Genomic DNA, 22,888 nt, shown 5'->3' with positions numbered 1-22,888 from the left:
GCCTGGATGACAAGAGAGCTGGATGTAGGGAAAGAGTGGGCTGGTGACGACATCGTGTGTAGTTGCTGAAAATTGTCTTTCACACCAGCTGGCTCAAGCTATTAGCAATGCAGGTTCCAGATAAACATTTGGACACCAGCAGGGTAGGGTGCCTTCTCCAACATGCAGTTACTTGCTTGTGTCAATGGTATTGCTTAAATCTAGGTTATGTTGGCGTTTTCCAGTGGCTTAAAAACATCAGCAATGGTGATGGCAAATGGGGATTTCTACACAGTTGAGCAAGGATCTGTTTGGTCTTTGAGCTTTCTACAAAGAGACAATAAAATAATATTTTGGCTCCCCACCCCCCTAAGTTTGTTTTTATGTTTGCCTTGAGTGGGCTAGCAATGACACAGGGAGCTTTAAGTGACACGCAGTAGGAGTAATCTGAGAATAGTAATAATAACAATAGTTTACCCACTGCTTTCTATTTATAAAACATTTTCATTTTTTCCTATTTTCCTAGTCCTCTCATAACCTTAAACTTTGTACAATGATCTCTATTTTACAGACATGGAAACCCAGAGAGAGAGGTTACAAGCTGGTCTAGGTTGTAAGTGGAGGGCAAAGACTGGGACATGTGGTAGGGGGCTCTTTGGCTTATAATTGTAGGGCTCTTTTCCACAGAGCTTATACACAGAGCTGTCCAGTCCTGAACTGTGAGAGGAAGAGAGGAAATATGAAGGTGGGGTGAGTGGCAGGGGTGACTCGGAGAAACCTCACAAGCTTCTTAATCTGGCCATCTTGAAGAGGAGCCAGGTCAGGGACTAAGAAGTCAGCAATTCACAGGTGTGGAAGGGTGTGTGCGGTGTGTGTGTGTGTGTGTGTGTGTGTGAGGTGGGAGTAGAGAGAAGAGGCTGTCTTGATTGGGCAGCCAGTACCAAGCGTTCTTTTAACTAAGTGTACACACTTCTCACATGTTTCAGTACCTGCTGTGGGGTCCACTTCCTTCCATTCCCTACATTTTGCTCCCACACTAGCTTGGTGATTCAGAGTTAAAGTCTGTTGAAGTTTAATCCATATACTCTATTGCAGTACAGTGGTTGGCATTTTATTGCAAACTTAGCGTGCCCCCATTTGAGGACGGCTGATGTCCACTGATATTCCATAGCATTCTCAGTGACCTGCAATCTAGCTTCATCTCCATCACTTTTTTTTTTCTACCAGAGGAAGCATGTAAGAATGAAATTCATGAGAATAATGTAATTTTAGGCCAGGTTTGCAAACTGGTGTCTAGTAAGTAGAATAGAGTGTTCAGACATATCTTTTAATAAAAGTTCAGTGGGTTATAAACTGTAAAAGTTAGATATTTCATATAAATGTATAAGTTTCTGGTTTTCAAAGAAAAAAAACAACACAAAAACAAACCCAGAAGAATTGGGCCACACCGGCTCCCTAATGCTGCATGGCAACAATGGGCCAGGTCAGACAGTGGCAGCTGGAACCTTGCAGGGAGCTTGGTCTCTACCCTCAGCACTGTGTGCTGAGGCATTGCCAGGAGAATCTCACTAACTTGTGTCACCGGGCTATCTCCTGTAGGCATGTATGCCTTTTAGGCTTTGTTTGAGAACTACCCTTAACCGAGTACGAGCCCTTCAAAAACCCTTCCAACCCACTCCATGGTGTTTGGCACACATCCATGTATCATGGCCTAATCATCGAGAATGACTGCGTTCAGGAAGGTCTGGCCTCAGATCTCCCTCATGGCATGCATGTGGAACTATTGGGTTACAGCTTCTCTAAGCAGGTGGGAACTAGGATGGGATAAACATAACCTGGTCTATAAATATAGTCAGTTATGGTAAGGGTCCTGGCTTTCATATTTGGTAACCAGTTATTTTTAGTAATGCAACTAACTACCAAAATAAAGAAGTGGGAGCTTAACATTTTTGTCATAAAACAAAACTACCTAAATAAGTAAAATAAATGAGAACCACTGGTGGGCCACCGAGATGAGCATGCCGCAGCATCCAGTGATATGTCCCTGAGATCGCCTATGAGGAAAAAGTCCTGGCCTACTCAGCCTAAACCCTGTTACTAGCAGGGGTTTTGGGGTACTGTGTGCAGGCAACTGATAGCCCCCCTTTCACTTTGAAGAGTGAACATGGTCTATTCCTCACTTTTGCGCGTGCCCATGGCTACTAGGATCAGATACTAGTCCCAGGTCCCCAGATTCCTTAGTAGTGCCTTTTATTCTACTTTGTGATATTTATAAACTAGATGGATGTGATTTGAGCCCTAGAATTTTCTAGACACTAATAACTCCTTTATTTAGAAGGTAGAAAGCTCACAAAAGGAGACATGATACACTTCTTTTATCCATCAAGCCCTAATAGATCCTGAAATGGGGCTGTGAACTTAAAGAGAAACTCATATTTTGACATGATACGTAACTTTCCAGGAAGGAGTGCATATGCCAGGTAGGTGAGGGATGTGCATCATCATATAAACATTTTTTATAACTTCCATAACTTATTATATCAGTGACAATGGCGAGGTGGCATAATATACTGCACTATAAAATCACTATATTGCTTTCAGAAGGTTACATTAGATTTGATCAGAAAAAGATGTTGAATTGTGTATCAGTGAAAACATTCTTCATCGTTCTATCGTGGAAAAAAAGCCAAGCAGTAAAACTTCTCAACGTGCTTGCCAAGTCCATTAATACATAAATCTAATCACACAAAAAAGTAAAAAAATAACCTTTATCTTACTCAAAAGTCTTTGTCTTATGAAAATAAGTCATATTTTCCTTTTACCCAAGAGAAGGGCTCTGGGAGAAACCCTTTGCATTTGCTCTAAATTTGTCATAACATTATTCATAGTATTTGATGCACAAGCTCACGATCAACATCAGTCATACCACACTGAGTTCTTTATTACCAGAAATACATAGTTTTTAAACCATAAATGTTCAGATTCAATAGGCAGATGGTAGCTACTGAATTCCCCAAACTGGCGCAAGTTAAATTTAAACACAAGTTGATGGTTCACACATTTGTGTAAGAAACTTGGATAAATCTGAATTGAATTTGATGACAGTTATAAATATTTGAATTGTTTAATTGAATGGTTGCCTGATCCTGATGTGCTCTTTTTTATGCTTCTCCCTTCTTGAAGGTCTTTCCAAGGGTGACACTGCACAAGTGACCAAGAGGAAATGAGCTAACAGACCTGGACCTCTAGATTAGCTCTTTCATTGACTTACAGGCTCTGGTTACAGAATAGAAAAAGCTGCGAACTCCACGAATGGTAAGTTTTTAGGAGGGTCTGTATGAGTGAGGCCATAGAGAAGAGAATATCCTTTTTCCTTCTCCTTGGATGCTCATTCAGGACCAACACTTCTAAAAGGGCATTCCAGGAAACTCATATCATAGGAAAGGCCACTTGATCAGGGAATTCGGGGTAGTAATAATGCTTGCAGAGTTTTTATTTAGTAGAAATAATCTTCATGGTGGAGCAGTTAATCTTATTTAAGAAGGTTAAGAGATTTTATGTAAAAATTCACATTGATGGTTCTCTTGAAAAATTAAAGCTATAATAATACAGCTAATCTAGCCTAACACAGAAATAATTTCTTGTAGCTTCTCATTAGGCAGAAAATGAGCTCTCCATTCATCAAGTGGCCACTCAGCACTTCTGGGAGATTTGTGCTTGGCTCCTCTGGTCCAGGCTTTCCTGAGGACACACAATGTCTTTTGTGCATTACAGGCTCTGAAAATTCCCTCAGTAAACATGTCTATTTTATATTGTGTACAATTTTCCCAAAGTACATTTGATTATGTAATTTCTTGGAATGTCTGTGCTCTAGACAATTCTTTGAGTTTTTAGTTACAATTTATACTTTAAAGTGTCCAGATGAAAGTCAATTTCTACTATATTACTTGGTACTTAAATGCAAATAATTCTTATTTTCTGGTATCAGTTTTATGTTACCTTCTGACAAATATTTGTGAAAGCAATTAGAAAGCTTAAATTTTGCAATGAAGATTTCATTTGCATTTTTGGACGATTTTGTAAGCATTCAAGGTGTAGAATCAATCTGTCTAGTTAGAGTGTTTACACATTCAATCAGACCTCAAGCTACATGGCAGAGATGAAGGAGCTTCTGGATTTAACCCAAGGTTCAACATTAAAACGTCCAGATGAGGGGACCCACCATGCTGCTGATCTAATACGAGGCTCTCACAACATGCGTTGCAGAAAAGGCTTTGGAGAAAAAACCAGATATACTTGCATATGTATATGGTAAGTAATAGGAGTGTATAGTACTATTATGCTACCCCCGTAAACTAGAACTTAAGTAGGTATTTCCTTCATGTAAGCATCAGCTGAGTAACTTTCAAAGAGATGGGCAATAATTGCTTTTTTTGGAGGTGGGCCCCATATGTACCATTCAATTGCTCACTTTGAAAGCCCCCAAAATGGTATTTGACTTTTCATCTTGCTGGCTGAGGACACTGCAGTTATAATAATGGGTTTCTGGTTTTTCCAATGTTAGGGTTGGAAAGCATGGCTTTTATGGCTGCAAATATTTCATGGGAAAAATTCTGACTGACTACAAGTCTCTAAGTGGGGTGTTCTCTGGATTTGGTTGAAATGGATTCAGGAAAAATAAATGGCAAATAAAGAGGACAAGTAGGTTTAGAAAGAAGTTATTTATCATTTTAATAGGGCTGTCCAACATTTGGTCAACATAGATTATTCTGAAACCCAATTGCTTTAATGGTCTTCCTATCTAACCAGAGAGATCTGAATACTCTTAGAAAAAGCAAATCAAACATAGAAAAAGATGCCATGATGAGACTTGTTGCTACAGCACGGTATACTTAATGACGCCAGACTTTGGACTTAATCAAGGGCATTCCTGCAGTCTCGGACAGCTGTACAAAGCCTCAGGACACTGTATTTACAGGACTTATTAATACAGGGATCCATATTCCACCACAACTCCGCCAGTCTTAACAGCGTGGTGGAGCAGCAACCTCCAGCATCCTCTCGTTCTTATCTGTGTAAAAGTTAGTATTCTAAAAATATTTTCCTGGAAGAGGTTAAAACTGTTATTATATATCAATTGAATATAAAGTATGGTTATGTAAGCCAAGCTTGCATGCTACTATTGCACAGGGCAGACAGCAATAAAGCAGGACGCGTACTTCCTTGGGCATCTGGTACAAACAGAAGGAAGCTCTTGATTCAGTATTGTGACGCCTCAGATTCCAGGAGTCCACGGGGAGCTGGCCTTGCAGTGTGAGTGCCCTGCTGAACTCTCAAAAGGGCACATTTTCCTCGCCAACAGCAAAAGAAATGACAACAAAAAGCAACAAAGCAAAGCATCTAAAACTCAAGGTGATACACCAGCTGTCTCAAACTGTGGCACTGTTCATTTCTTGAAGATAATATATAATATTTCAAAATATTATATATACATATATTTCAAATGGTACAAAGTAACTATAGATCCATATCAGAAGACAGTTGCTCATTCTTCATAATCCCCATTATTTTCATTGAGAAAACCCTTTTTTTCCCTGGAACCCACTTTCCATGGTGTTGGCCAAAATCTCCAGGTCTTCCCGTTACAGGACACTTCATGATACGCAGTAAAAGCACTGTGATTATCTGGTAGCCAGTCAAAGTGCAAGTAAGAAATCCATTTGGCTTGTAATGTGCTAGATGTTTTAAATTCTTAAAATGTATTTTCCACAGAGTTGGTTTTCCTTTATTACTATAACAAATGCTTCTGTTAGGTTCTTGGGTGAATCTGAAACCAAAGAAAGAAATACATTTCAGGAATAAAAGAACAAAATGAAGTTACAAAATAAGGTGACCGAGCAGAAGATTGAGAACAACTTGAATTATTAGGATGTTGATTTTTTAAGGTGATCTGAAGTGCAAAATGTTAATGTTTAGAGCAGTAGTTCTCAAATGATCATCCCAGGACATTGACAGACCACCATATTTTTAAAAATCAACTTATTAAATTGATTTTGCCACAACTAAGGAGACAGACTCTCTGAGCCTGGTCTGACTGGCACTGGCTTTATGGGCGTGAGACTATGAAGTAGCACAGAGTCTACTGTGCTGAAAGGGCCCTGCGTTTGGTTTGATGACCTTTTGCTGCCATCTTGAAATTATCAATTTTTGAAAAGGGACCCTATGTTCCCATTTTGGACTGGACTCTGCACACTATGCAGTCAATCTGTGTCTGATTAGAATTTTAACCCAGTAGGTCATTGTCTTTATCATGTTGGCCTGTCGGAAGATGTAGAGGGGTATCATAAGGTGAAGACATTGCCAAGGTTCTAGGACAAAATACATTTTTCTTCATCATCTCTTAATTCTGTATAGTATTAGAAATCGAGTGTCTGAGTACAGGGAGTATATTTGGGAGTACTCTTGAAGCTTTTGAGTTAGGTAGGGACAGTAATAAAAGACTGTATTCAAATGTGGAATCTACAAGAAATCACATATTTATTTTTTTCATCCTCTCCATATAAATAACAGATCCTTCCAAAGCTTGGTTTCCTACATTCCAGTGGCATTTATCACTTTCTGTTTTCATTTATCACTGTCTTTTTTTTTTTTTAATCAAAGGAGAGAGAAAGTGACATTCACAAAAATAGCCTTTGTTTGTTTGTTTGTTTGTTTCTACCAACCCATCACCCTTACCTCCACCACCCAAACTTGGTTCCTATCCTCCATGGAAGACCAGGGGCTCTGCCATGTCCACCATCACATCCTCAAGACCTTTATACACTAACTTCAGATAGTGGAGGCTTAAATATACTTATTGGCTAAAGAAATGAATGAGTTCACTTGGACCTAGGGGTTATTGTGAATCTGTGTTAGGATAAGTTGGTTCATTCTTCCTTTCTGCAATCTCCAAACCTCCCCTCGCTCTCTCTCTCCTTTCTCTACCTCTTTTGCTACCTCACTTTTAAAATATTTAATACAAAAGGAAATGGAGATCAGGATTGTACAGGATTGTAAAGGCTCTCAGAGCACATCAGACCAGGTGGAATTCTGAGTGAGGAAGATGAACTATATCAAAGCTGCTACTTTATCTTTTCAATAATATAAAAAAACACCATGGAGATATGAATGCCGTGGGAGGGTCAACATTAGGAGGATGGGCCAGATTTGTGTTGGGCTGATCACATAAAACAGGCATTTGACCAGATGGCGATTGTAGTTAGGTGTGCAATCTGAGTTCTGTTCGCTTGCCCCTTTAGGGGAGGAAATTTGATTCTGCATTATGCTCTAGCTTGATTTTCTCACTGTTTGAAAGACATTAACATATGGGGTTGTAGGAAGCCCAAAGTTGCATGACACTTCCCCAGGTATTATACCAGATTATATTTTGCTGTTTTAATCCACTTATTTTTCTTTCCAAGTGTCTTTGATTTTCTCCCCATTTCTTTTCTTTCCTTTTCCTATTCCCAAACACCCAGTGTTCACTTTTCACCTGTGAATTATTACAGCGTTGCCAAACAACTTATTTCCTCTATGGAGAGGTCTGTCTTTCTAAATTAAGCTATTGTTCCTGCATACACCTTGTAGAGATTTGTTCTTCAATGTATGAGCTATTGCCTTTCCAACTTTCAAACTTATATTTTTGATATATGAGTTTAAAGAAAAGAAATAAACCAATAGGTCTCTGAAACCATAGGAAAAATCTCTAGTTAATATCTAAGTTGGGTATTCTTGCCATAAACTACCAACAAGTTAATTTTAATAAAGCAATTGAAGCAACGATCAAGCAGGGACAGGGTTAAAATTCCGCCCTGAGACTTCACCCGCCTCTTCAGGAGGTTGTCTATCACCAGCTTTCTTCTACTGGAGGCTTTCTATAGGCGGCATTCACTCAGGGAGCTTCCTCCTTCCTTAAGATTTATTATTTCAAATCTCCTGACAGGAACGCCCTTACATAATTCTACCCATCTTCCTTCTGCATTATATTGTCACCCTGATCTAATTTCCCCAAAGTTTTCCTTCAGCTTCTGGCCTGCTATTCTGGCTATTCTCAATCGGGGGTCTAGGGGTTTAAATGAAACAGTGAATTTCTACTCTATACCCTTTTAAAAAAGAAACATCATAAAAATATCAATTAGATTACACTCTGAAGCATCTATCTGCACTTCAAAGACTGCTGGGAATTTTGGCTTAGATGCTTATTTGGGAAGTAAACCCTCTAATAGGAAGACTTTGGCAAAAACAAAACTATGTAGGAAAAAACAATGAGGTACCAGCAATCTTTTTTGCAAACATCTTTAAATTGGAGTTACTTTTTAAAATTACATGTAAAGGAAACTCTCAGTTGTCATTAACAATCTGGGTATGTTTCTTCATTTTCCCCCCCGTAAGGGCACCCTTTTTGAACCAGTCTTACACATAAGAACAAAAATGGTGATTTTTCTTTATTTTCCCCTTCACTTTAATGAGAACTTGAATAATTTTTTATACTAAAGATCACTTCTTAGTTAAGAACAGAAAATAAAACGTGATTCAAATTAAAGTACATCTGTGAATTTACCTCTTTCAAAAGTTAGATTGCTAGAGTCCATAGTTGAAGTCTGTAGACATATCATTCTCTAATGGGGAATAATCCCCATTAGAAAAATTGGTACAAAACCTATTTCCAGAGCAGATGATCTGAAGACTCTTGTTGGCATGGCATTTATACACAATGGAGAGCTCCTGTATGCATCATCTGGGCTTAAATTATGCCTTTGTGTTTAAAAGTGTGGTGTGTTGTTTTTTTTTTTCGTTGTGAATTTCTTGATCAGGAAGGGAGAGAATTTGTAAGTCAGTAGGAATGTCTGAGTCCTCTCAATGTTTAAAAGTGCAGCCTTGCCCGGCAGGCGTGGCTTAGTGGTTGAGCATCGACCCTATGAACCAGGAGGTCACAGTTAGATTTCTGGACAGGGCACATGCCCAGGTTGTGGGCTCCATCCACAGTGGGGGGCGAGTGGAAGGCAGCCAATCAATGATTCACTCATCACTGATCTTCTGTCTCTCTCTCCCTCTCCCCTTCTCTCTGAAATCAATGAAAAAAAAAAAAGTGCAGCCTTTTTCTAGTGTCTTCTTTTTCCTTGTCTCCAGACAGACATGAGAATTCTCAGCTGAGTGGTGTGCCACGCACAGGGCTGCAGAGCTGTGTTTCATTTCCTCACTGGAGGTGGATTCATGTTGTGGCTCTGCTTTCCAACCCATGGCAAGGGCACCTGTTCCTCTCGTACACTCAGCTGTCTGGGCTGCACTGTGCCCACCCAGGGCAGTAGCAGGCACAGCGCGCCCCAGCCTCCATTATTACCGAGAGGATTCTGCGCTCTCTACCCTGATGCCCGGAATGTCTAGGATGTATTTACAACATGCCTGGTGCTTCTCCAACATACTCTACAGAAGGAGAGAAAGTCCCATGGGCACAGCAAGGTGGCATTCACAAGTTCTGTTTTGTTTGTTGTTTATGTTCTAGCTTCCAAAGAGTCTCCTACTTGGCACTCTTGGAATTTCCCGTATTTAAATCCTGAAATAACTTGACTTGCATTATTGCTCTTTCCTGAGTTCCATGTCTGGAGGCATCATGAGAGCAGGGCTTACCTTCAGTAAAGGGTCACCTGTTATCATTTGGGATTGGGACAAGAGATTTGCAGAAAATACAGGGTGGGCAAAGGTAGGTTTACAGTTGTAATGAAAGTAATGAACACAATAATTAATAAATAAGAATGTAAGAATAAACTCTGTGTTTTGTGTACTCACAACTGTAAACCTCCTTTTTCCCACCCCTGTACATCAGCAACATTTAAAAAATAATGGTGATCAGATTCCAGTCATAATTCTGCAATTACACTGGCCATATGCAGAGTAGCTTAACACTAACTTGTAAGGACATCTTCAAATTATTTGATAAAATCATTTTTCAGGCAAAATGTAACCAAAGGAAACCCCGAAAGCCACTCTCCACCAGGTAATTGAAATGGTTTCCATGGATAATTTGCACGAACCAGGTTTCTTTCTGTAGGTGTTTCTTGGGTAGATGTTTCACTGACATGAAATTCGAGAATCCAAGCTGAGCTTTTTGGGTGCTCAAAAATGTATGTTAAAAAGCTAAGATGGTTTAGAAATCTCTCCTGGCTGCAAGCCAGGGAGGTATGGCCATTTACTAGCTAATGTGATCAGTACAGGCAACTAAATTTGACAGGCAAAGCATCTCCACTTATTTTATATATGAAAAAAATAAGTGATTAAAATGGTATAATGTAGAATTACTTTTGTTTTCTGCATCAAAAAGCTGCAAGAACAAATTTTATTTTTTGAAAAGATAATGCTGAGAAGAAAGTTCAGGTAAGACTCACAATACAGGAATTAGATTCAGAGGTACTTTTAAAATTTGAGTCACCCTTTTGGAAGATTACAAGGTCAGCATCTTGGGATTTATAATTAGTGGAGATTCCTTTAAAAAATATCCAATACATTAAAATACACAAACACCTAACTACCAGGGCTGATATCCATGTAGTACAGATATATGTGACCATACTGGTTGTTAAAATAGTAACATTCCTTTGTACTGTAAATAAATAGATACTACCTTAAATGTTTTGAGTACCCACCCTCCCCTTACCCCCTTCAGGACTCCCAGATCTTATGGTCCAGGTTATAGTAGGTCAACAGCTGGCCTAGCTGGGCCTCTTCCTCTGCTCCAGCATTGTGACACCGATTCTCACCGGTTGGGTAAGCCCCTCAATACAGGTTGTTACATATTTTGAAGATAACTTCTGATTTAACCAGAGAAATCAAGGAATGATTATTCACATCACAAAAACCTTTCATTTCCCTATGAAATCATCATAGAATTCCTTTAAAGAATATGTACTTAAATGTAGACCTTTTCAACAAACTATGTGGACAAATTAAACATCCTCATTTCATTATCTGAGCACCATAGATGTTGGACGAATTGTCCAAGTAATGGCCTCATTGCAACCTAACTGTATTTATGAGCCAAGAGCAGAAACACTAAACTGCTCAGTATAGAAAAGTTAAGTTAAATCTCTAGCTTCTTGCTGATGGCTGGACACCGGTCAGAACAGTAAAGAATGGTTTCTGTCGGGGAAAAGGCTTCCCCCGCTCCCCTGTTCAAACCTTCCCTGGATGATATTTGTACAACACAAAGGAAGACAGCACACTTAGTAACATGCATGAGACATTTGAAATTAATGAACTTACTCTTGTGGTCTTAATTTTATTGCCTGTAGCGCACATCCATCCGGAATTATCAGGGAGTGTCTTACATTCTTCTCCCTCAAGACAAGGCTCCATCTCACACCACCATTTCCCAATCACTATGGAGGCTGTTCAAAAACAGGAAACAAGTGTTTGCAATTCACTCAAACAGCCTGGGCACTGCTGGGGCTCGCTCGCGGATGTAGTGCTCTCTGAACCAACCAGGTCTTCTTTACCCTTCCACGGTTGGCTAACAATGCTCTATTTAGAAGATAAGATTTAAATTTATGCCTTACAATGCAAATATAATTATGTCATATGGTTTCATCAAACAGCATTTGGTCAAAAATCCCCCAGTATGATGAAATGATATGGACTGGAAAGGCTTAATTTTTGGAAGAAGTTTTATCTTGCTATTTTTTTGTAAAATCAAAATCGTGTACTATTTCTTTCCAGTGAAGGGGACAAATTGCTAATTGCTGTTCAGAATGCAGCCATTTTTTTCAGAAAGACCAGTTTATCCATCCAGCTTTAGGGTTTATTCCCTGGCCTAGGGCCTGTGAGAATTTTAACGGCCTACAAAAGGGAAAAAAATGAATGGATGGAAAGTACAAAAGAAAACCTGCAGAAAAAGGAGTAATAATAAGTGAAAATATTGTTTACAGTCAAAAGTATATTTGATGCAGGCTGTGTTTTCCACTGAATATGTTTGACTTGATGTGGGTGAAACTTTCAAAAGTTGAGTCCATGATGGAACATCCCTACATTCCCGGCCACATCGGGATGGACCCGGGGAGGAAGCTGGCAGGGAATTTAGGGGATGTTGACAGCCCACTCTTTTAGATGATGAGGTTTTACACAAGCACTGGCTTATTCACTCAGCACAAGTGAGGAAGCTCCACATTTTTCTCAGTGCCTGGAGTGCAAGCCCTCTTGTGGGCAAGAACCAGTCATTTCTGCAGCTCCCCCAGGCACTGGCTGTCACAAATCCTGCTCAGCTTTTCTTTCTTTCTTTAAAAAAAGAAATATATATATATATATATATATATATATATATATAAATATATATATTGATTTCAGAGAGGAAGGGAGAGGGAGAGATATAGAAACATCAATGATGAGAGAGAACCATTGACTGGCTGCTTCTTGCATGCCCCCCACTGGGGATCAAGCCCACAATCTAGGCATGTGCCCTTGATCAGAATCCAACCCAGGACCCTAGAGTCCACAGGCCAATCCTCTATCCACTGAGCCAAACCATCCAGGGTCTGCTCAGCTTTTCCATTCAAAATCTTCAAAGCATCTGATTGGCTGATTTGCAGAACTTAAGTCTAGCCCAGGGGTCCTCAAACTTTTAAAACAGTGGGCCAGTTCACTGTCCCTCAGACCGTTGGAGGGCCGGACTATAGTTTAAAAAAAACTATGAACAAATTCCTATGCACACTGCAAATGTCTTATTTTGAAGTAAAAAAGCAAAACGGCAAAAACACCCGCCTGTGGCCCGCGGGCTGTAGTTTGAGGACGCCTGGAATCATCACTGTTAGGCACATTCTTGCCCCTCCCTGGGGTTTTCCTGTTATTCTCCCTGTAGGTTTCATGATTAAGGGTGTTGGGCTCCTAGGAAACAGCCTCACCCAGTTTCTAGTGACCGCCCCCACCTGGCCCCCACCTGCACCTGGTCCCACTGGCTACTCTGAGGGACCTTAGAAGAGACATAAATATCCTGCTCCCCCTCCTCTGCCCCGCTGACACCACACCCTGGTCTCCGCCCGCCGTGAGAGAATGTGATAAAATTTCTTAAACTCTCACAGCATCTCTTGGCATGGCTCCTTGGGGCAGGCACCTAACCGTCACTATTCACTCCTCGCATGGGAGTCTCCATCATGATGCTTCCTTCTCACAAAAACAGAGAAACCAGGCCCTCTGTTAAGGTCACAGAGCAGTAATAGAATGAGCAGAGAAGAGCCTGCAGGGAGGAGCGGGCGCTTGACCCCTCTCCCCAAGGTCATCATCTCCTGCTGTGGCTGTGCCCTCCTCCCAGCAGGCACTCAGGTTCCCTCCTTCAGTCTCCCTTCCTCCGAGTCCAGTCTTCCTCAGTCTTTGAGTGAAAGTGGCTGCAGGATCACATGTGTCTACCCTCTTACATGGAAAGTTACAGCTCTTTTCAAGGGTAGTGTATTTGTATTTGATTTGTGCTTTATCTGTGGGTTGGACCAAACCACGTAAAATGTGACCCATTAGACATGGCAGCCCAGGAAGTCAGACCCTCCTCACAGCCCTGTCCGCCCACATCCACCACACGTTTCCGGGAAACTCGAGCAGCAGCAGGATGTGAATCCAGGACCCCCTGCATCAGGACAGGGCTCAGGGACGACCCAGTCCTGGGGAAAGAGTTCTTATTGATGTGACTTACCAGGTGACGATCTATCTATATAAAAGCCTAAGCGACCATTGCAACTGAACGGACGACAGAACAGACTGCGTGGGGTGATCCGGCCAGCACAGGGGTTAGTGAGGGTCGACCAAACGACTGAGCAGCAGGCTGCATGGGGTGACCCGGCCGGCAGGGTGGTTAGTGAGGGGCGACCAAATGACTGAGCAGCAGGCTGTGTGTGGTGGCCAGGCCGGCAGGGGGGTTAGTGAGGGGCGACCAAATGCCTGAACAGCAGGCTGCGTGGGGTGACCAGGCCGGCAGGGGGGGCAGTTGGGGGCAACCAGGCTGGTGGTGGGGAGGCAGTTAGGGGCAATCAGGCTAGCAGGCATAGGCAGTTAGGGGTGATCAGGCCAGCAGGGGGCAGTTAGGGGCAACCAGGCTGGCAGGGGGGCAGTGAGGGGTGATCAGGCCAGCAGGCAGGTGAGGGGTTAGGAGCCAGTGGTCCAGGATTGTGAGAGGGATGTCTGACTGCCAGTTTAGGCCCAATCCCTGGGCCTAAACAGGCAGTCGGACATCCCCTGAGGGTTCCTGGATTGGAGAAGGTGCAGGCTGGGCTGAGGGGACCCTCCCCCACCCTGTGCACAAATTTCATGCAACAGGCCTCTAGTATTAAATAAGAGAAGCATATATGTTGGCAAGGAGGGAAACTCATGAGGTGCTGAAAGGAATACCCCCCCAACAAGGCCCAGGGGCGCAGCTGGAATTCCTGCCGACAGGGTTTCCGGGCGCCCACAATGTGAGCCCCCTCACTGTGCTGGGTCACACAGGCTGTCACCTCCACACTGTCCACTGAAAGCCCACCTAATATTTCAGCATTCCTGCCCTGCATCCTCGCCATCGAGAACGGAACCCCCTGATCTTACTGCCTCTCACAGCGCCATGGGGAGCCTTCGTCACCCCCTCCCTGCAGAGGCGCAGGGACACTGGTCAGAGGCTGCCCTCCTGCCTGCAGGGCCCTGCTCCCTTCTAGGCCACCCTCTGCCCCCTCTGAGCTGACCTGCTTCGTTGCAAGCTAACCAAACTGTTCCTCTTTCTCTGAAGAACACATATCTTCTCACTGATAACATAGACCGTGGGAAAAAGAATACGCAGAGCACACGTATCCCCTTCAACTCAAGACTGTGGAGACCCACGGGCTCATGGGGGAAGAAAGGGCTTTCTAAGAGTAAAAACGCCTGCAGGCCTGCCGTTCACTCTGAAATCCCGTTACTGCGCTCTGCACAGCGCGCTGCTTGGGCCCTGCCTCTGGCCTACCAGCATCCAGCTCATTCTGGTTTCCCTCAAGATGCCTTTGACACTCTCGTGTCTGATTTGTACATGACAGGGTCATCTGAATATGTCTCCTCATGCTCCAGGTCAAGTTGTGGTCTTCAATCCTAGTTATTTTCATAACTCATATACCCTGCACTATCTCTAAAAAGCTTCACAAAGAGAGGATTTCAAAATTCCTCCTCTTCGCCCAAACTGGAAGCTACATAAAACCTTTGGTTAACAAAAAGGAGCTAATATTCATGCTATTTAACCATTTTTGTAATATTTTTCTTATGAATATATTTATCATAATAAAAATTTAATATTAAAGAGTCTTAGATGTCTTGAATTATAATAAAAGTGATAAAATGATAACTGACTTTTTTGTAATCTTTTTATATGTTTCTGTGTTAGGTACTTTAAAAGAATTATTTCAGTCTTCACAGCAACCTCAGAAAGTGCGGAGGACTCTGAACCCATTCTGCAGATGAGAAAGCTGAAACCCGTGCCCTAGCCGACAGGGAGGAAGTGCAGAGTCAGCACTAGCACCCAGGCGTGCGGGACCACAGCGTTCCCGGTCTCATCCTTCTAAGGCTCACGCATCCTAGTCTTGTGTTTAGGGTTCACAGAGTTAATAAAGCATTTATTGACCGCTGGGTGGATGAATGAGCGCTCTCTGCTCTATTACTGTGGAAAATAAATTTCACGTCAACACACTTGTGGAAAAAGAAATACATTTGGTTTCTTGTAAAATTAAGTTAATTTAAAAATAATTCAGGCAAGAAGGCAGTTTATATTATGCTTAGTTCTTCCTAGTCTGAGTTACACATGGCTTAATTTCATTAGTTACAGCATTTTAATAAAATTCCCACTAGTGAATATGTTTGGAAGCCATGAGAAACTTTGGAGGTAGATGCATAATTCTGTAAAAACTTCCCTCCATGAGAAGAACCAAGTTAATGAAATTATCAGCTGGAAACCCCTCTCTCTTATCTGTGGCGATTACAAATGAGGGTCTTAAAGGTGCCTTTAACCCCGGGGTTCTGGGATTTGCTCGATGACTGTGCCATGTTCAGAAAAATAGCTGATCTTCAACTTTTTAAGGAATGCTCAGCTTTCCTTCAGAGAGTCTCAAAACCACTAAAGCCACGTTCATCATGAGACTCAATTTCACCGTTACACGGAGTCACATTGCTGTAGAGAAAAAAGAGAGACTAAGGGAGAATCAATCTGTCTTTCAGGGATAACCCTTAAATAGGCACAAATCCTTTCTATCTTATTGTTGGTCGCTTGGAGGCATTTTCCCGTGGGAACAGAACAGGGTACTAATAAGCAGTGGGTTTAATACATACAGCAAATACACACTGCATTATCTAAGAAGTGGAGTCCCTTTCTATAATTTCAATAGAAATAATGTTTGAGTTTTAATTCAGTACTTTCCTTATGTAAAGCACTCCCCAATTTGCAGAGACTATAAAATAAGAAACATGACCTAGCCCTGTCCTCAGAGCTTACACTTCAGCTCAGGCGTCTCAACATGGGCACTATAGGCTTTGAGGCCTGCGTTACCGTAGGAGGCATAAAGGAGCCAAGTGCTGGGCCAGCAGCAAGCCCTGCATTGTGCCAGAAGAGCCGGCTCCCAGTGGACAGCAGCCTGAGAAAACCTAAACAAGGGAGCTCTCAAAAGCAAGGTGCTTGAGCTTAATTTATTTTATTTTAAATTTTAATTTTTAAAGGAATGGTAAGTCACTAAAGATTCATATTTGGTGAGCAAAAGGAAGATCTGATTACAGGGGTGGTTGGGGAAGCACTAGCAGAACATCCGGCATTAGTATATTTACAGTGGATATTGCCTATCATCATCACCTTGGCAGTGACGGGCAAGACGGAAGGAGACAGAAGCTGGCCGCTGAAATGTCAGTAGGCACCACAGCTTCAAACAGAGAAGGGATAAGGGCTTGACTTTTGGACGCCTGCTCTGCAGTGGTGAAGAATGGCAGAGTTACAACTGAGGGAACATTATGGCCAGTAACTCAACCCCCCAACCACGTTGGACTCAGCCATTCGCTCATGTGCCTGCCTACTCGCCAGGCAGTGAATGCCTTGAGGATCAGGCTGCACTCATCTTTGAATGGCATAGAATATGTCAAAACTGGTTTGCAACTTATAAATGATTAAAAAATGAAACAAAACAAGAAAGAAAACATAGTGCCTGTATCAAAGGATGGTGAGGACCACATGAAAAATGCATGCGAAGCACCAGCAGAGCATCTGGCATTAGTAAATGTACAATAAATTTTAGCTATCATCATCATCATCAACAGCAGCAGCAGCAGCGGCCTCGTGGTTATTACTCTAAAGAACAAAATCACTCCAAAAGCTGAGAAGGCATTCATCACAAAGTTAGAGAGTAAACCACTGTTCTTCGATATTATGCCAAACTCTTAGCTCACTTCCATGACTTATGAAAGTTGCAGCATAAATTAAATGGTTGAACATACCATTTCATTCATGTTCCCAGAAGTAGGTTAAAAGTACATCAATCAAGAACAAGTTTAGGCTCATTTTTGTGCAACCTGTCATGCAATTTAAAGCAGTGGCTGGAACTCCACCAGCAGGGACTGGGCCGCTAGCTCTCTAGCCTCCCCTTTGCACAGGTGGTTGGAACAGGTGTTATGATGCTCTTTTCAAAAGACCTGCAGTGGCTCTCTGTGTGTTACTGTCTTCATCAAAGCAAGCAGAAAATCAAAGGCATTGAATACTACGCCTGCAGTCATTCCAAACTCCCTCTTTGCTCTGAGCACACATTTCAGGACAGGATTTATACAGAGGCACGTGTAAAGATTGAGGCTAAGCTCTTGGGCATGGGATAGAAGAACCTGGGTTGGGATGTTAACCCTATGACTTCCTGGCGGTATGTCTTGGGGAAATTCCTCAGTTCTAGTATCAGGTTCCAGAGTTATAAATGGAGTTGAAAATCACAATGGCTTATAGTGAATTGTAGATGAGATAAAGTACTTAGCATAGTACCTAATAAACTTGATACTCGACACATAGCAATTATTACTATGATTTATCTATACACTCTCTATCCAGCTATGTATGCATCCATACAATTACTGTTTTAGATAGCTAATGCCTTATCTTTAATGGAAGCTTATACTAATTCTTGGATGTATACATTATTATTTTACTGATTAGACTGTATTTCTTTGTAGGATTTACAATATATTTCTTTTTATTGAATTTATTGGGGTGACATTAGTTAATAAATTTATGTAGGTTTTGGCTGTACAATTCTACATCATCTGCATATTGTATTGTGTGTTTGCCACCCCAAGTCTAGTCTCCTTCCATCACCATTTATTCCCCTTTTACCTACAATATTTCCCAAAGTCGTAACAGCTGATGATGGGGTTATTGGCATTGCTCTCCTATATAGATTCAATGCTTTTCAAACTGGGACAATTTTATGTTGGTGAGGTTGCAGGTGAGGGTGTGGGTTGCAAACTGGGCAGTATTTAAAACCAGAAGATAAGTATGATACAATTTTCTTGAATGGTAGTTTTTTTTTTTAAAGTTATTTAAAGATAAAAATTATATTTTATTCATTCAAAAGTTATTTGCTAGTTGCTGTGCTGGGAATAAAGACAGTTTATATTCTAAAGTGGAATGCAGTCTCTTATTATACTAAATTTACTGATGCAATAATATATACTGAAGAATAGCGATACACAACAAGTTACAATGTGCTATAATGGAAACTAAAAAGCGTATGTGATTTAGGTTGTCAGGGTGATGGTGGTAAGAGAAGCTCTCATTGATAAAATAATTTCACAACTAAGTAATCAACAAAATAATTCCTATATTAAAGCATATATGCACATAAATAAGGAAAAGGCTAACTTCACAGGAATTGGAAATAAAACGCAAAACATAAAAGAAATCTCTTACTTGTCATGGGTTGTGCCAACCTGTCTTATCAGAAGGCAGGGGTACAGTTCCTTTTCTTTGACAAAAGCTGTCTGCTCTGGTGAGAAGGAATTTTTAGAGACTTTTTCCAAAATCAGGGAAGTGTTCTTAATTCCTGCCAATAACAATACTCTTCTTCTTAAACTGAACACCAGGGCTGGAGCCCCTGGCTTATTCTGCATTGTCAATACAGTAGTCCCTCCTTATCCATGATTTTGCTTTCTGTAGTTTCAATTACCTGGGGTCAACTGTGGTTGAAAATACATGAATGGTATTTATTGAAAAATACACATATAAGTGAGCCTGCACAGTGCAAACCCATGTTGTTTCAAGGTCAAACGTGTATTTTTATAATTGCTGTATTTTATTATTAGTTATTTTTGTTAATCTCTTACTGTGCCTGATTTATAAATTCAACTTATCATAGGCCTGTATGTATAGGAAACACAGAATATGAAGGGTTTGGTGCTAATAGTGGTTACAAGAATCCACGGGGGGTCTTGGAGTGCATTCCTGTGGGGAAGGGAGCTGTCTGTACATGCAAATTCTATCGCCCCATCCACTCATAAGTCAAACACTGGATGCTTGTCTTGCTTTCACTAAATTGATGATTTTATTTTAGAATTAAATTCAGCACGTTTTCTTGCATTTGTATAGGTACATAACTTTCACATATGGTCAAAAACAAAAAAACTATGCATATTAAGTAAGTACCCTACTTCACATTCCCTGTCTTTTCATATTTAACATTCTGTCTGTATTTAAAATATTTAAGTGTGACCTTGAAGTTTATAATAGATAGTAGTTTTTTTGTCGAGATACAAACATTTTGATGTTCTCAACCACAGAAATCTTTACATTTTCCTCCATAGTTCTAAATGTAGTATATATTCTTTTCTAGAATTCAAAGCATACTGATTGTCAAAAGGAAAATATACATCACCCATAATCCCATTAGGTGGAGGTAGACTGTTACATATGTTTTGCCTCAGACTTTCTCTCTGACTATTTTTGACGCAGCATCCAGAATGATCTTTTAAAATGCAAATAATTTCATATCACTTCTCTGCCTAAAACTCTCCAATGGGTTCCATCACATAGAATAAATTATAAACACCTTATTACATATCCTTCAAAGATCCATGCTATTTGAACCCTTCCATCTCTTCGGTTATGTTTTCTACCATCCCCACTCCACTCCACATTTTTTCCCAATCTCTCCACCCCTTGGAAAGGAGGAACTTTTTAAAATTTGTAAATTTTAAATTCATAAGATCTAGTAGTAACCTGTTCCTTTTTCTACATTTCCTTATTAAATTTCTTAACAAGTGATAAAACAGAAGCAGAATATTGCAAAATCAAAATCACTTTTTGTTTGATAAAGAGGTTTGTCGATCTCTTATTTGGCTCATGCTCTGACTTGGGCATGTTCTTCCAGAGTTGACATTGACCTAGCCTAAATTCAGTTGTGCCTGTTTAGAGTGTTCTTTCTTGATCATTTACCTAAAATAATCCACACCCACGTCACCCTGCTACTTTCTCCTTCTATCCTGCTATGACTTTCTTCATAACAGTACTACTACCTGAATTCACACATTTTCAGTTTACTTGGGTATTTTTCCTTCCCTCCCACTTGATTGTAAGCTTCATAAGGCTCGAACATTGTCTTCCCAAGTGTCTATAACAGTGCTGGCACATAGTAGGTAATCAATATTTATTCCTAAAACAGTTGAATAAATGCATAGACCAACACAATTTGTAATATAAATTTTTTATAAAAGTAAGATTATATAGCATACTGTACTCTAATTTAAAAACCTAACCACAGAATCATAAACATTTTTCCTTGACTATAAATGAATTAAATGCATCATTATTTTAACACCTGAATAATATCCATAGCAGGACTGTGGATTTATTTATTTAACCACTTAATTTAACCACTCCTTTCCTAGTGGAAATTTAAGTTGTCATTTTTGTGTGTATGGTTGGTGGTTAGTTGGTAGAAAGAATGCTTGTATAAACACCCTTGAACATATACTCTTTGCAAGTGTATTTAATTATTTTTCTCAGAATGAATTACAAGAAATAAAATTTCTTCAAAGGGTAAAAAGGGATATAAGTACTAAATCCCTTTTTACCCTTGAAGAAATTTTATTCCTTGTAATTCATTCTGAGATAGTAATATTATCCTCCAGAAAAATTGTACTAACTGCCATTTCCACCAAAAATACCCACTTCTCTGCACAGCTTCATCAACACTGAATTCCTAATGATGTTAGTGAGGTGTGGATTTTTCTTTTTCTTTTGGGGATATGGAAACATGTGGCTTAGCCAGCTGGTGAACCCAGCCAACTGCCAGCCTTCAGAGTTCATCTTGTTTATATATAGAGCAGATCTAATATAGCAATAAAATCTCAATTTCTTTGTGAATAATTTCTTCTCAAAGAAATTCAACTGATATGAAGGGAGAATGAAGAGGTCAAGCCTAGTGGAGGCTCTAAGCCAGGGGTGGGGAACCTTCTCTCTGCCAAAGGCCATTTGTATATTTATAACGTAATTTGCCAGCCATACAAAATGATAACTTAAAAAGTAGCCAGCTATATTTGATCAAACACATAATTAAATCACCTCTAATGCCTTGGCAGGGCCAGACCAATTGATTTTGTGGGTCTTAAATGGCCCGTCGGGCAGACCTTCCTGATTTCAAGTCTAAGCCAAAACCAACAAGCCAACCAACTAACTAAAACGTGCCATATTTGATGCCTTTGTGTAAATGAATGTTCCAACAGAATTCCTATCTTTTAAGTTTAGCCAGCTCACTGTGGAGAATCCTGCAATTTCAGAACAGAACTGGAATGCCTATCATGTGGTTGTCACTTCTCTTTTTTTTTTTTTTAAATCTTTATTGTTAAAAGTATTACATATGTCCCTTTTTTGCCCCATTGACCTAGTCCTGCCCGACACTCCCTCCCCTCAGGCCCTCACTGCTCCATTGTCTGTGTCCATGAGCCATGCATATTTGCATACAAGGTCCTTGGTTGATTACTTCCCATCCACCCACCCTCCTCCACCTTCCCTCTGAGATTCTGCACTCTGTTCCACATCTCTGGATCCACTCTGTTCATCAGTTTATTTTGTTCATTAGGTTCCACATATGAGTAAGATCATGTGACACTTGTCTTTCTCAGACTGGCTTATTTCGCTTAGCATAATACTTTCCTGGTCCTTCCATACTGTCTTAAAGGGTAAGTGATGCTTCCTCTTTACTGCTGCATAGTATTCCCTGGTGTAAATGTACCAGGTATTTCTTATCCACTCATTTACTGATGGGCACTTGGGCTGTTTCCAGATCTTAGCTATTGTAAATTGTGCTTTCTGATTGATGTTTCGGGTCTCTTAGATATATTCCTAGAAGTAGAATCACTGGGTCAAATGGCAGTTTCATATTTAATTTTGTGAAGAAACTCCATACTGTTTTCCATAATGGCTGCACCAGTCTGCATTCCCACCAGCATGCACGAGGGTTCCTTTTTCTCCACAACCTCGCCAGCACTTGTCATTTGTTGATGATAGCCATTCTGACAGCTGTGAGGAGATACTTCATTGTCATTTTAATTTGAATCTTTCTGATGATCGTGACTTGGAGCATTTTTCATATGCCTCTTGGCCATCTGTATGTCCTCTTTGGAAAAGTGTCTATTTAGGTCCTTTGCTCATTTTTTAATTGGATTGTTTGTCTTCCTTTTGTTAAGTTGTATGAGTTCCTCATATATTTTGGATATTAACTCTTTATCAGATGTGTCATTGCCAAATATGTTCTCCCATAGAGTGGGTTCTATTTTCATTCTGTTGATGGTTCCTTTGGCAGTGCAGAAGCTTTTTATTTTGATATAGTCCCATTTGTTTATTTTCTCCTTAGTTTCCTTTGCCCTAGGTCCCTAGGAGATGTATTGGTAA

The 22,888-nt window shown here is 40.6% G+C and overlaps 1 protein-coding gene across 1 annotated transcript in view; it reads right to left on the bottom strand.

Moving 5' to 3' along the window:
- Positions 1 to 5,788: 5,788 nt before the first annotated feature.
- The window catches only part of TAFA1 (TAFA chemokine like family member 1), a 511,110-nt gene continuing 494,010 nt past the window's right edge, over positions 5,789 to 22,888 (bottom strand). The window contains exons 3-4 of the mRNA XM_008146267.3: positions 11,275 to 11,399; positions 5,789 to 5,806 (exon numbers count right to left, since the gene is read on the bottom strand). Of these exons, the coding sequence (XP_008144489.1) occupies positions 5,789 to 5,806; positions 11,275 to 11,399 (143 nt within the window). The remainder of the gene's footprint in view (positions 5,807 to 11,274; positions 11,400 to 22,888) is intronic.

This window comes from Eptesicus fuscus, chromosome 18, assembly GCF_027574615.1.
Source record: "Eptesicus fuscus isolate TK198812 chromosome 18, DD_ASM_mEF_20220401, whole genome shotgun sequence".
Classification (NCBI taxonomy): Eukaryota; Metazoa; Chordata; class Mammalia; order Chiroptera; family Vespertilionidae; genus Eptesicus; species Eptesicus fuscus.
This window is presented reverse-complemented; position numbering and strand designations above follow the sequence as displayed.